This window comes from Anguilla anguilla, chromosome 6, assembly GCF_013347855.1.
Source record: "Anguilla anguilla isolate fAngAng1 chromosome 6, fAngAng1.pri, whole genome shotgun sequence".
Lineage (NCBI taxonomy): Eukaryota > Metazoa > Chordata > Actinopteri > Anguilliformes > Anguillidae > Anguilla > Anguilla anguilla.
In genome coordinates, this window is record NC_049206.1 from 31,242,355 (window position 1) to 31,255,508 (window position 13,154).

At 38.3% G+C, this 13,154-nt stretch overlaps 1 protein-coding gene across 5 annotated transcripts in view; it reads right to left on the minus strand.

Annotated features, from left to right (window-relative positions):
- Window positions 1-5,718: 5,718 nt before the first annotated feature.
- The window catches only part of gpatch2 (G patch domain containing 2), a 93,135-nt gene continuing 85,699 nt past the window's right edge, over window positions 5,719-13,154 (minus strand). For 3 of the 5 annotated variants that reach the window (XM_035422287.1, XM_035422289.1, XM_035422288.1), the window contains one exon: window positions 5,719-6,113. In XM_035422287.1, coding sequence (XP_035278178.1) covers window positions 5,892-6,113 — 222 coding nt within the window. In that variant the 3' untranslated portion in view covers window positions 5,719-5,891. The remainder of the gene's footprint in view (window positions 6,114-13,154) is intronic. The other 2 variants (XM_035422290.1, XM_035422293.1) reach the window with 2 other exon arrangements.

Below are 13,154 nucleotides of genomic sequence, written 5' to 3' on the forward strand. Positions count from 1 at the left end.
CTATATTTTTATCTCTATGGACTAAACAACTTTATCATAGCAAGAAATAAAGGGTTACACAACTTGTAAAAGTTTTTTTTTTTAATTTATCCAAACAGCATAAGGAAATGTAGGACATTACAAAATAATTTGCATATGCTCAAAATAACAATGCAACTACAGTGAGCTAAAGTAGCGCATCAGTCCCTGACGTACACCCAGTCCCTCGCAGCATGAAATCACCATTGATTTCATCAGGGTCAGATCACAGTCATTGTGCTTCATAAGGCAACGGCACCTGCCCTTGAGTCTGCCAAAGGCATTCTTGACAGCAACCCTTGCTCTGCTTGTTTTGATGTTGTACAGTTGTTGTTCTTCAGTCAGTCGTCCATTATCAGAAAATGGCTTCAAAAGCCAGCTTTGCAAGGGATATGCAGCATCACCTAGAAGGTAGAAATCAACATCATATCCACCAATGTTCCTTGTGCGACCTCATAAAAGGTTTCCACTGCTGGCTAGATCCCACAGCTTTGACACACAGAGAACACGGGCATCATGCATACTCCCTGGTAACCCTGTGCAGACATTCCAGAACAGTCCTTTTCCATCTACAATGGCTTGCAGGATTATGGAGTGCCAGCCCTTGCGGTTGAAAAACTCACAGTGGTATTCTCTTGGTGCCAAAATGGGGGTGTGAACCTCATTCTCTGCCTGAAGTAGTTAGCCATTTCGTCTAACTTTTCCTGGACTGGAAGCTGAATCAGTTCTGGTACTAGTACCTCTACTGAAGCAGCGCAGAACTCTCCCACACACCGCCACACATTTGTGATACTGACCCCAAACAGACGTGAAACGTTTCTGTACTCGGAGTTGGTCGCCAGTTTCCACAGTGCCATCGCTACTCTTTTGTTGGGGGGGACACACAGACGGAAGGCTGTTTCCCATCTCTCCATTGCTGGCCGTAGTTTATGGCAAAGATACAGAAATGTTTCTTCCGACATTCTGAAATTCTGTACCCACTGAGCATTGGTGAAACCCGGGAGCACAAATTCCCACCACTCAGTAACTCTGTTAACAGCCCAAACAGACGAGGCACTGCAACGGGTTAGCAAAAACTGAAGAATCTGAAATATGAGATGAGAGGTAGACGTGTTTTGTAAATTCAGAATAAACCAAAAGGCAGTCGTAATGTTGCTAGCTATGGCTATAACATACCTGTCTTCTTTGTTTACACCGATGAACAAAGCCAACATCGTCTCTCCTTAGAATTTTCCACATACATTTCTTTCTCTTTTCAGCAATCCTTTTGATTAGCTTTCTGTCTTCCCTCTTCCTCTCCGACTCAATCGTTTCCACTCTCTTTTTGCATTTTTCCAAATGATTATGGTTAAGCCAAAACCAAATTCCGACGAAAAAGAACAGCATAGCTTCAAGATTCTCCATTTTGTTGTGTTGAGTGGTTGTGTCTCGTGAATATGTACGTCACCACCATGGTGTGCTCTTATGACACTTTACTCCTCCCATGACTCCTAGCTTCACGGGTCTGTTGTGTAATGGAGAAGCGCAACAAGCAACACAGCACGGGTAGGACAAGAATGCATACGGATTCTGGCATGGAACGATGGTGGAGAAGCGCCAAAAGACTGCTCAACTGGCTAGCGTTTCAATAGGAACAGAGACTAAAGTGATCTGCATTTAAATCTATTGGAAAGACATCAGTAAATAGGGTCGGAAATTGTGGCCAAAAGTGCACATTTGATGGCCATGACACTTAGTGCAAGTGCAATATTTAAGGAAAGTGCAATATGTAAGGAAAAACAGAAGAGGAACTCTTTCTCAGAAGACTGAGGATGTCAATGCCTGATGTGATTAGATAGTGTCAGCAAGAACAGTCCGTCAACAACTACATACGTAGAGAGGGATATTATAGTAGAGTTACAATGCATAAACCCCTCATTACAAACATGAATGCACATTTGAAAGTTCATTGAATTCTGTTAGACAGTGCTCTCCACCACCATAATCAAAACACCAAATGAGGGAATATCTTTTGTTAGAATGGTGTTCCATCCTTCCAGTAGAGTTCCAGAGACTCAGCGCACTGAAGCTGTTATGGCAGCTCATGGTGGCCCAACACCTTACTAAGACACTTTATTTGGTTTATTTTTTATTTTATTTATTTTCCCTTTCATTTTAATTTGTCACATGTGTGTGTGTGTGTGTGTATATATATATATATATATATATATACACACACACATATATATTATTTCTTTTTTTCTTGATTTGGCGCTGTACTGCTTCAGATTTGTAATCAAACTATTCACATGTGGTTAAAGAGCAGATTCTCAGCTTTTAAAGGGCATTTTTTTGGTTTATTTTTTTTTTGGTTTCATGCAAAAATGTAAGAATTTTTTTATACATAGGAATGAATTTTATTTAAGGGTATTTGCATACATTTGGATTTATGCAAATACCCTTCACCATGGAGAACTTACAGCACTTTTTTATACATAACCACGCCCATTTTAGGGCACCATGATGTTTGGGACGAACAGCTTCACTGGTATTTTTGCTTAGTCAGGTGCATTCAATTGCTTCTTTAGTGAAGATATAAAAGAGCTTTCAGTATGCAGTTTTTATTCTATTTTGATTGCCTTTTGAGCCTGTTGTTGGCATTTGTCAACACGAGGACCAGCGTTGTGCCAATGAATATCAAGGATGCCATTATGAGGATGTGAAATAAGAAAAATACAGTCAGAGACATAGGCCAAACCTTAAACTTACCAAAATCAATCATCTGGAACATCATTAGGAATTCTCACAATTCCCCCAAAATACCTGTCCAAAAGATCAGAAACACTCTTCTGGAGGCAAGAGTGGATGTGTCAGAAGACTTCACACACAGAACTGCAGAGGCTGCACTGCAAAATGCAAATCACTAGTTAGCCATAAAAAATGTGAAAATGGCTGCAGTACAGCCCTGACAAAGCATCCCTAGAGAAAATACTCGGCACCTGGTGATATCTATGGGTCACAAACTTCAAGCAGTCCATTGTATGCAACAGATATGTGACAAAGCATTAAGCATGACTGCTTTAATTTACATTACATTAATATGTCTCAAATATTATTATGCTCTGAAATGGGGGGGGGGGGGGGGCATGTATAAAAAGTGCTGTAATTCTACATGGTGAAACCAAAATTTATAAATATACCATTATATAAAAGCTTAGAATGATGACAAATCTAAAATTGTGGAGTACAGAACCAATTCAAAAAAAAAATTATCTTTGTCCCAAACATTATGGAGCTCACAGTATATATATATATATATATATATATATATATATATATATATATATATATATATATATATATGTGTGTGTGTGTGTGTGCAGTATCTGATGCAAAAGACATTTTCAACTTACAAAAATGCTCACACATACTCACACTGTCTGTAAGTCACTAATGTAAACCTAGGCCTGCCATTACAAGCATTTATATCAAAATTACGCCAAATTATAAGGAACAATATTAAATTATTCACTCTGCCTGTTGTCCCGCAAGGTAGCAAACAGTCAATCAAAATGCTGAAAGCATACCTGTCTAAAGTGTGGATGTATTTTATTTGTATTTCAGAAATAAAAATGAGTTTCCTGCAAAGATTATACAGATGCAAAACCAATTTACAATTTACCAGTTTACATTTTTTATTCTTAGTTAGCTAGCAAGCCAGCATTAGAAGTTTGTTTGAGTCCTAAAGGGGATTTGAACCTGAGCCTGACACTCATCCAGAAGTCCCTTGGGGAAACGTGCTGCCGAGTGAGCATTTGTGATGATGTAATCAGCAGGAAAAAGAAGAAGGAAAAAACACTATATTCGCTTAAGTTTGGGGCATTATTGTGTGAAGTTGTTTGTGAATTCTGTCTGTTGAAATGGGGTCAGAAGGTACAGAAATGAATGTTTTTTGGTTATTTCTGTAGGGAACCCTGAAAAGTGCCAAACTCGTAACAAGGCGTATATATATATATATATATATATATATATATATATATATATATGTATACACAGTACTGTGCAAAAGTCTTAGGCACCTGTAAAAAAATGCTGTACAGCTAAGATGCTTTCAAAAACAATGAAATGAAAGGTTATAAATATTTAAAAAAAATAATATAAAGAGCAGTAAATCGTTAAAAACAAAATAAAATAAATGTTTGTTGTGACCACCCTTCGCCTTTAAAACTACATCAATTCTCTTAGGTACAACTGTCTGGCAGTTTTATAAGAAAATCAGCTGGTAGGTTGTTCTCAGCATTTTGGAGAACTCGCCAAAATTCTTCTGCAGATTTTGGCTGTTTCGCTTGCTTCTGGCTCTCCAGGTAATCCCAGAGACCCTTGATCAAGTTTTTATCTGAAAAGTAGTCAATTACTTAAAATATTACTTTATTTAACAAAATACAAAAATGTATCTGTAAAATTTCATTTTTTGGAAAATTCATGTTTGTAAATCTCAAATTTGCTCTTTTCTACTGACACACTAATGCAGAAAACAAAAAATAAACATCTAAGACCAAATATATACTATATATTATATTTAAAAATCTAGGGTGCCTAAAACTTTTGCACAGTACTATATATATATATATAGTTTACAATATAGTGTTCAGGATTTGGATTTTCTACATTATCTTATAAAGCTAAATCATGTTAAAGTTAAAACACATTGACTCTGCTTGCACCTTTTGAGGAGCTTACTAGAGAAATTGACTCTTCCGCAGCGACTGTGGCAGATGTCATTCCATCCATTGTTGCACTGAAACGTCTCCTAAGATAAAGCGCAAGTGCAGATCATGGTGAGAAGCCCTCAAAACACACTCTTCTGGAAGCAGCTAAGTAAATATTCAGCTACATTGAATCAGAGCTCATTCACTGTGTGGCTATGACGACAATATAACAATAATGCTGCTAATAATAGTAATGATAATAATGAAAATATCAGAATGTATTGGTAACCTAAAGAGGAAATAAACAAGCTTATGTTTTCTTTGTTCTCTGCTGCTTTAAAAAAATAATAAATAAATAAATACAATAATAAATAAAAAAATTATTATTAATATTAATAATAATAATAATAATAAACTTCAGCTATCGGGTGATTTGGCTTTTAAAAATCAGCAACTGGAATTGGCTATAAAAATTCATGATCTGGGCACCCCTAACATACACACACACACACACACAGTTAAATGCTCAAGTATTAGAACAGTGACACACTTTTTAGTTGTTTTGGATCTGTACTCGTACGACACATCCATCCATCCATCACCTATACCCTCTTATTCTGGGCAGGGTGGCGGATGGTGCTGGGTGCCTATGCCAGCCTGCATTGGACAAGAGGCAGGAATACACCCTGGACAGGCCCCCAATCTATCACAGAGCACACACACCATTCACTCACACACTTGTACCTATGGGCAATTCAGAGTCTCCAATCTGCCACGCGGACACGGGGAGTACATGCAAACTCCACACAGAAAGGAACGACACATGATTTTAAATAAAACAATGAATATGAGATTTAAGAGCAGACTGTCACGGGGACTATTGTATACAAAGTGATCCACAGATCACTCAATATGGATATGAATACCCTTAAATTAAAGCTGACAGTCTGCACTTAATATTCACTCACTGTGTATTTGATTATTCAGACCATAGAAGGACAAGTAGCATTTGTTGTGTATTTACAAAGGAATGGCTCCTTTTATTCAGGATGTACAGAATTTTAACATACAAAGCAGGGTGTTGATTGTTATCTGTGTGTTGTCTATTCTGTGCCTGGATATGCTGAACCCATGCACCATCTTTATTATGCTATAACTGGCACAAGGGTCTGATACAACAGCCAGTCAGAAGCAGCGGATCGGAGGTGTACGTCTTTGGAGTGCAATGGCAGGTTCAGTTGAATCCAAGCCCGGCTCCCTTGGGCCTCTGCAGGGCACGAACTGGCTCAGTGATGCCTTTTCCCTCTGGTCCCAAGCCCATGCCAGGAGACCAGCCCATGCTCTGCAGCATCCGGTTACCCACGTTACTCTCTGGGATGGGCAGGGCATTCTCACCCACAAGACCTGCTGTCCACATAAAGACAGACAGACAGACAGACAGACAGAAAAACAGATTTTATTTTTGGTTTTTTTTTAACTCCCCTTCCCTCCTTTTTCTCTCCCAATTTTCAAATTTCTATATATCCTGTGATAGAAAAAAAGCTTGCTTACTGTGTTTAACTAATGGGAAGATACTGGAAAGGAACGACCTTCAAGGAGGAAGGAATGTGGATGAGCTACTATAGCTAGATCACAATCTGGGTGTACCACCAAGTTTAAACTACAAAAATTTTGGTACAAAGGGAAGACAAGAGGCATGACACAGGGTTCTGAGAAGGTCATGAATATGTAAACATGACTTGAGGGATACTTTGTAAATGTAATAAAATTCACAGTTAAAAGTACCTTTGCGATAAGCATATAATCAGGTGGTATATGCATGACGATTGTTTGCAAAATGTCATATCCTAATCAATAGCCTATGCATTTCTATTGAATACTGCATGGATTGTGTTTGATGTCAAATGAAGATAAGCTGTACGAAACAAGACGGTACGCGAAGGGAAAATAAGAACATCCTCCCCCGTTTTGAGGCGCCAGGAACCTAGACGTTTCGCCAGGGTTTCTGGGATGAAAGTTGCTGAAGTTGGTACGGAAAGGGGAATAATAAATTTCATGCCATGCTAATTACCTCACAGAAAGATAGCTTCCAGAAAGATATAAGAGGCAGAACTTGTGAACAGAAGTTTGAGACTCCCTTCTTGAACTCTGAAATGAGTGCTTGAACAGTTTCTCCTATTTGGCCAAATAAAAGTTGTACTGCTGAATTACTTTGTGACCTGACTAAATTATTTTCCTCCATTGAAGGTAAAATCCACGACAGTCCTTATAAATAAATAAATAAATTTTTTGGATATGGCTGAAGCAATAGCTAACCCTAACGTACTATGTTCACATCAAAAAGGTTTGAAACCACCTCTCCAGTGGGATTCTTACATATATCTCCAAACAAATCGAACTGCTAGTATTTAAATCAAACTATCAATTAAACTAACTAGGTGTTGGAAAAGCAGCAAATCCATCCTTGGACCATATATTATAAGGTATTTATTTATTCATTTATTTATTCATTAATTCACTCATTTAATTATTTTAGCAGGGAAGGCCCACTGAGATGAATATCTCATTGCAGAAGGTTCCTGCACAATACAGAACATTAAAAAGGGGCATGTTGGGGTGTCTCGTGTGGCGTAGCCCGTTTCCATATGCTCATTGCGAGCCGCGACGTCGGCGGTTCCAGTCCGACCGCCGACCTTTGTCGCATGTCTCTCCCTCTCTCTTCTCCTAGTTCTTCCTGTCTGTCTACACTGATCTGTCAAATAAAGCTGAAAAAGCCCAAAAAAAGGGGTATGTACATTACAAACAATTATATTATTTAAAATTGACAGAACAAAGTAAAAGAAAGGCAAAGCCAATATTCCCTTAATTCACTAATGGAAACCAGGGAGAACATCCTTGCTGTAGAAGAATTTAGAATGAATACCACTGAAGAGGGACTACTACACTAAAATCAGATTTACCCCAGTCTCTATTGTACCTGGGGATAATGTGATCCACCCCAAAGGATCATTTGTTGAGTTAAAAGATAATAATTTACTTAAAGAGGTAGTTTGGCCAACATACCTTCGTAGATAAATAGAACAGAATGGTATTTCCTTCGCAGTTCCAAGGATGACCACCTCACTCTATCATACAGGTCACAGTGATGTGTACAGTATCCATGACCAGTAATAAAACACAAAACACTGTGGTAAACGGCATTTAAAGGTTTTAATACAAAAGCTGTGCCATGTGCATAGTGTGTCTTCATAGTCAAAGATTGGCATAATTGTATCCTGCGGTATTTTCCTTCTGTTCTTAATTGAAAAGGACCTTTTTTTATCCAGTTGCATTTGAGTTTTTTTTGATAGCTTTGAAACATGTGACTTGAACGATAAATCACAGGCTAACCATGCCAAGGGACTTGTATTGTTGGGAACATTCAATCTCAACATTACTAACTTACTAACATTAAAGACAAGTTTAAGATTGGCCAAGGCTCTTTGTATAGTATTAAAAGCAACTTGCAGGTAAGAGAGAGCCTGATCACTCAGTGATGCTGACAAATAGAGTACTGTGTCATCAGCGTAAAAAAAAAAACCTTGCAGTTATCCAATTCAGTGGCAATATCCTTAAAATAAATAGTAAACAAAAGAGGGCCCAGAATCCACCTCTGCGAAACTCCTTAGCTGACCACTTGGAAGGATTTAGATTTTACCTCATCAGTTACTACAGCTTTAGTTGTGTTGGTGAGGTAGTCTATAAACCACTTGCAAGCACTGTCATCAAGGCCAACAGAGGGCAGCCTAATCAGCAGGATTGCATGGTCAGCTGTATCGAATGCCTTTGAAAGACTGATGAAATGAGCAGCACATTTATGTCTGCCATCATTTGAATAAACAATTTCATTTTTGAGTATCGAGGCAGCAAATGTGATATTATGGCCAGGCCTAAAACTAGATTGATGTAGGCTTAGTATAAAATTACATTTTAAAAAAAGTTCTTATTTGCTGGTTTTCCAGTACTTCTAAGACTTTAGCTAACCAGAAAAGCTTTGAAATTAGCTGGTAATTATTCAGCTCACATGTGCCACCACAAAGCGATAGATTTGACAGATTAAAGATATAGGTTATTGGTTTTGCAATAATTGGGGCTGCAAGTCTTAACATACTAGGGTCTAATAGAGGGGTGGGCAACCTCCGGCTCGCAGGCCCTCCAGTCAATATCACACAGCCTGCTGGATGTTTCCTAGATATGATATATTCAATATATTTTTCCTGTTTTGAAAGAAATTAACAGTCGGTTATTATTAACATAACAGCAATTTGCAAAACAAAATGAAACTTTGCCTTTGAAGATTAAGAAATATGAAAAATCTAGCAAGTGTACAGTTTAACTGGGAAAATGGCGAAGCGAAGAAAAGTTCATTCTGAAGGTCACGTTTTTAAAGACGGAGTAATAGACGGAGGATTACTTTTTTGTGAAGTGAAAGGCAAGCCCGTTTTCTAATTTGTGTAGAACCTGTTGTCGTTCTCAAAGGACAGACTTGATTCCAGACTGACAGACATCAACTTGGAAAGCCAGCTCGGTGTGGCAACAACATCAGTGCCACCAGACATTCCACAACTGGTTGAGGCAAATTGTAGTCATCACATTGAAATGAATGTTCACTTTTAGATCTAGTGTGCATATGAACATTCAGTCAGCATAACACGAAAAAAATGTGTCCGTAATTAACATGAAAGTTCACAGTAGTCTATGGCCCTCTGTCGTATAAGCAAATATCAATCTGGCCCCAGACAGGAAAAAGGTTCCCCACCCCTGGTCTAATAGCAGTGGGTCCTGCAGAAAATATTTAGTGGGGGGGCCAGATGGGGCAGTGAAAATCTTGGGTTGGCACACTAAAAGGCTATACAGCATAGAGGAATTTCAGGGTATGCAAGTTAATACAGAGGTAAAGACACTATATTATAGTGTATAATAAATTGCATACTGTTTAATTCTTGGTTGATCTCCTGTGAATATCAGATTATGATATTCACAATGAGATCAGCCAAGGAATTATTAATTAGCCAATCAAATTCCTCACCTCAACATGTGTTGAACCCACGCCGAAAATCAAAATGAGATAATGGGGTCAAAACAAGGGAATTGTGTGCGCTTGTAAAAGTGTCTTGTAATGCCATGGCCAGAACCTCAATTGTTCACCCTTAAATGTATATCAGCATCTTGCAGGTTAAATTTTTACGAAATGTATACTAAACCTTGTCTGAAAATGACCATTGAAATGATAATGCAGGATTTAATAATTTTTACAAGACGTAAGGGCACAAATTCAGAGGAAATAGTGGCCGTTTTGAGCAAAACTCCTAAAAACGCCTTTTTTTCAACATCGCGTCATATTATGTAACAGAAGGGAGTCTGCCTGCCTAAAGTAGTCGGTATACTTAGTAAGAAGTAGAACGTTTTGAGCAAAAAGACGCAATGAGAACAACTGAAGAACAAAAACACGCAGTGTTGTGTGTTCTCACGGTGCAGTGTGCGACGGCCTTTAGCCCAAGGTGCAGTAGTAGGTGGTAGTGAGTCTGAGCAGTCATGAAATATTGAGTTGGTCTTTTTTCAGTAGTTTTATATTGCATTCCACCGTGTATCATCATGGTAAATTATTGTGTTTGTGCAGGTTGTATATTGTCTTGGACAAACCGTTTGTGAAATATACGCACATTTGTGACGCCTGGGTACCTTCCAAAATAGCTGTGCGTAATACCACACGTGTCGATTACGGTATTGTAGCCCTTTTTAGTACAGTCTGGCTTGATTGACAATTCATTTATTCAGTAGGTGAGAGTATAAGCTTTCTAACAATGTATAACATGTCTATTTTTGCTTTTGGAATAGCGTTTTATAAGTCAGCATAACCAAATTTTTTCTCATCATCGCATTCACTTAGGCACACTCTGTGGTAGCAGTAAAAGACGCCGCACCTAACGAAACGTTGCCAACAATTTTTCATAATTTCTTGGAAAATACTATTATTATTGAGTACTTCTGGGCATAGCTAGCCATTTGTTTGCTGATAGACCTAGCTGACATCGTTTTCTGGAAGAAGACAGAAGCAGATAGAACTGTATCATTGATTTACTGTGTCTGTCTCTATCTACCAAAAACATAAGATTTCATCATAGCTATGTAAGTATTACTGCTCAAAATATTTCGGTTATATACATTATTTTTGAAATTGAGTGTCTTTAAATAGGTTAGTGGTATTATATAATGTGGATATACAGTATCTATAAGCTAACGCTGGTCACTCACCAAGACACCTGCCCAGTTCTCCACTGGTTCTCCTCACACCACAACTCAATTTCTCTCCTCTGACCGTTATTCCTTATAACCCTGGTCTGTTCCTGGTCTCTTGGATACCTAGCAGGCTCATAATTGTAAGGCTGTGGTCCGTCATATACATTTGCATAAACATTTACAAACTCCTCAGTGTCAAAACTAGCGTTGAGATCCATTCTTCTTATTGTTCAACTTGAACCGCTCTCCCTTCTGTTACGTCACTTTCGGTTTGGCGTTTTTTTGATGCGGAAGTAAAATTCTCTCACAAAAACGACTCCAGAAGTCACTGTAGTGTATATATAAGTATATTTTTATGAAAATCTAGTTCCTACATCATTTTCCTACACATTGATTCACTGGGGTCTCCAACCTGAAATATGCTCTTTAAGGGCTTGCAGTTGTAAAGAGATTACAATGACTGGGGCTTGTCAGTTGGGGGGGCCAGTGGGGTGGCCAGTAATTTTAGCATGGTGGCCACGGTCCCCCCTGGCCACCCCTTGGGGCGCCTTTGTCTAGTAGATCCCCACCCAATTTCCGAACCTCCTGTTCGGTAAAAGGTTTAAAGGAGAAAAGAGCTCCATTACTTGGTTGGCTAGCAACATTCTCATAGATATAATCAGTTTGTTCCTTTAAAACATAGAGAGGATGTACATTTTTTAAAATATTTCCTGCGGTTATAAAACGTTTATTAAAAACATCTTGTTGGGCAAAGATAGGACCAGGACCAGGACCAGAATCAGAATTAATTAATGTGGCAAAGATTAAGAAGCGCTATGTTTTAGAGACGTTTTACTACTTTTCCTAAATTTTGCCTAGTTACCATCATTTTCAGTTAGTGAGGTTACACAATAACTTGAATTATATACGCACCCCCCATGAAAGGGGGAAAGAAACAAAAACATTGCAAAGAAGTTATCAAATGTATATCTTGCACAAAAGGAAAAGAGCCATGTTTTGGAAGGAAAAATGTAATATTAATTTAATGCAGAATAGATACATGAGTGAAAATACTGAATTTAAAACTAATGCAAACAAGCTTCCCTCAAACGTTGCTGCCTCCGAAAGTGAATGGAAAATTAAGGACAGGCTGATCATAGGGTTTAAATGGAATTCCATTACATTGAGTGCTTCTCTGATTTACATTTAGTCAAAGGGAGACATAAATTTAACTCACTTTGAGGGGAACTGTTTATGGTCAACAGTAATTGAATTCATAATTAGAGGCCTCTCTCACCATCAAGAGTGACAAGAATGTCACAATGACGTGCTTTTCGTATTATCTACCAGAAGAAGAATCATCATCATCACCGTCCTCATAATAATAATAATAATAATAAGTTGAGGCCAATAGTTACATACACTAGGCTGAAGACATTCAAACTCAGTTTTTAACAACTCCACACATTTCAAGTTACCATACATTTCCTGTGTTAAGTCAATTAGGGTATCTACTTTATTTCCATTTCAAAATAATAGCTAAGAGACCGATTATTTCGCTTTTACTATATACTATATGAGATTTTCAGTGGGTCAAAAGTTTACATACACTTTGCTAGTATTTGGTGGGATTGCCTTTTAATTGCTTAACTTGAATTAAACGCTTGGGGTAGCCTTCCACAAGCTTCTCACAATACTTATCCGGAATTTATGCCCATTCCTCCTGACAAAACTGGTGTAACTCAGTCAGGTTTGTGGGCCTGCTTGCTCGGACAAGCTTTTTCGGTTCAGTCCACACATTTTCTATGGTATTCAGGTAAGGGCTTTGTGATGGCCACTCCAATACTTTCACTTTGTTGTCTTTAAGCATTTTGTTACAACTTTTGAGGGGTGCTTTGTGATCGTTGTCCTGCTGGAAGACCCAGTTGCGACCAAGTTTTACTAGTCTTACTAGCTGATGTCTTGAGGTGTTGCTTCAGTGTTTCTAAATAATCCTCCTTCCTCATGATGCCATATATTTTCTGAAGTGCAGCAGTCCCTTTTCCAGCAAAACACCCCCACAACATGATGCTGCCACCCCCTGCTTCACAGATGGGACGGTGTTCTTCGGATTAAAAGCCTCACCCTCTTTTCTCCACACATAACGTTGATCATTATGGCCAAACAGTTTCATCTGACCAGAGAACACTT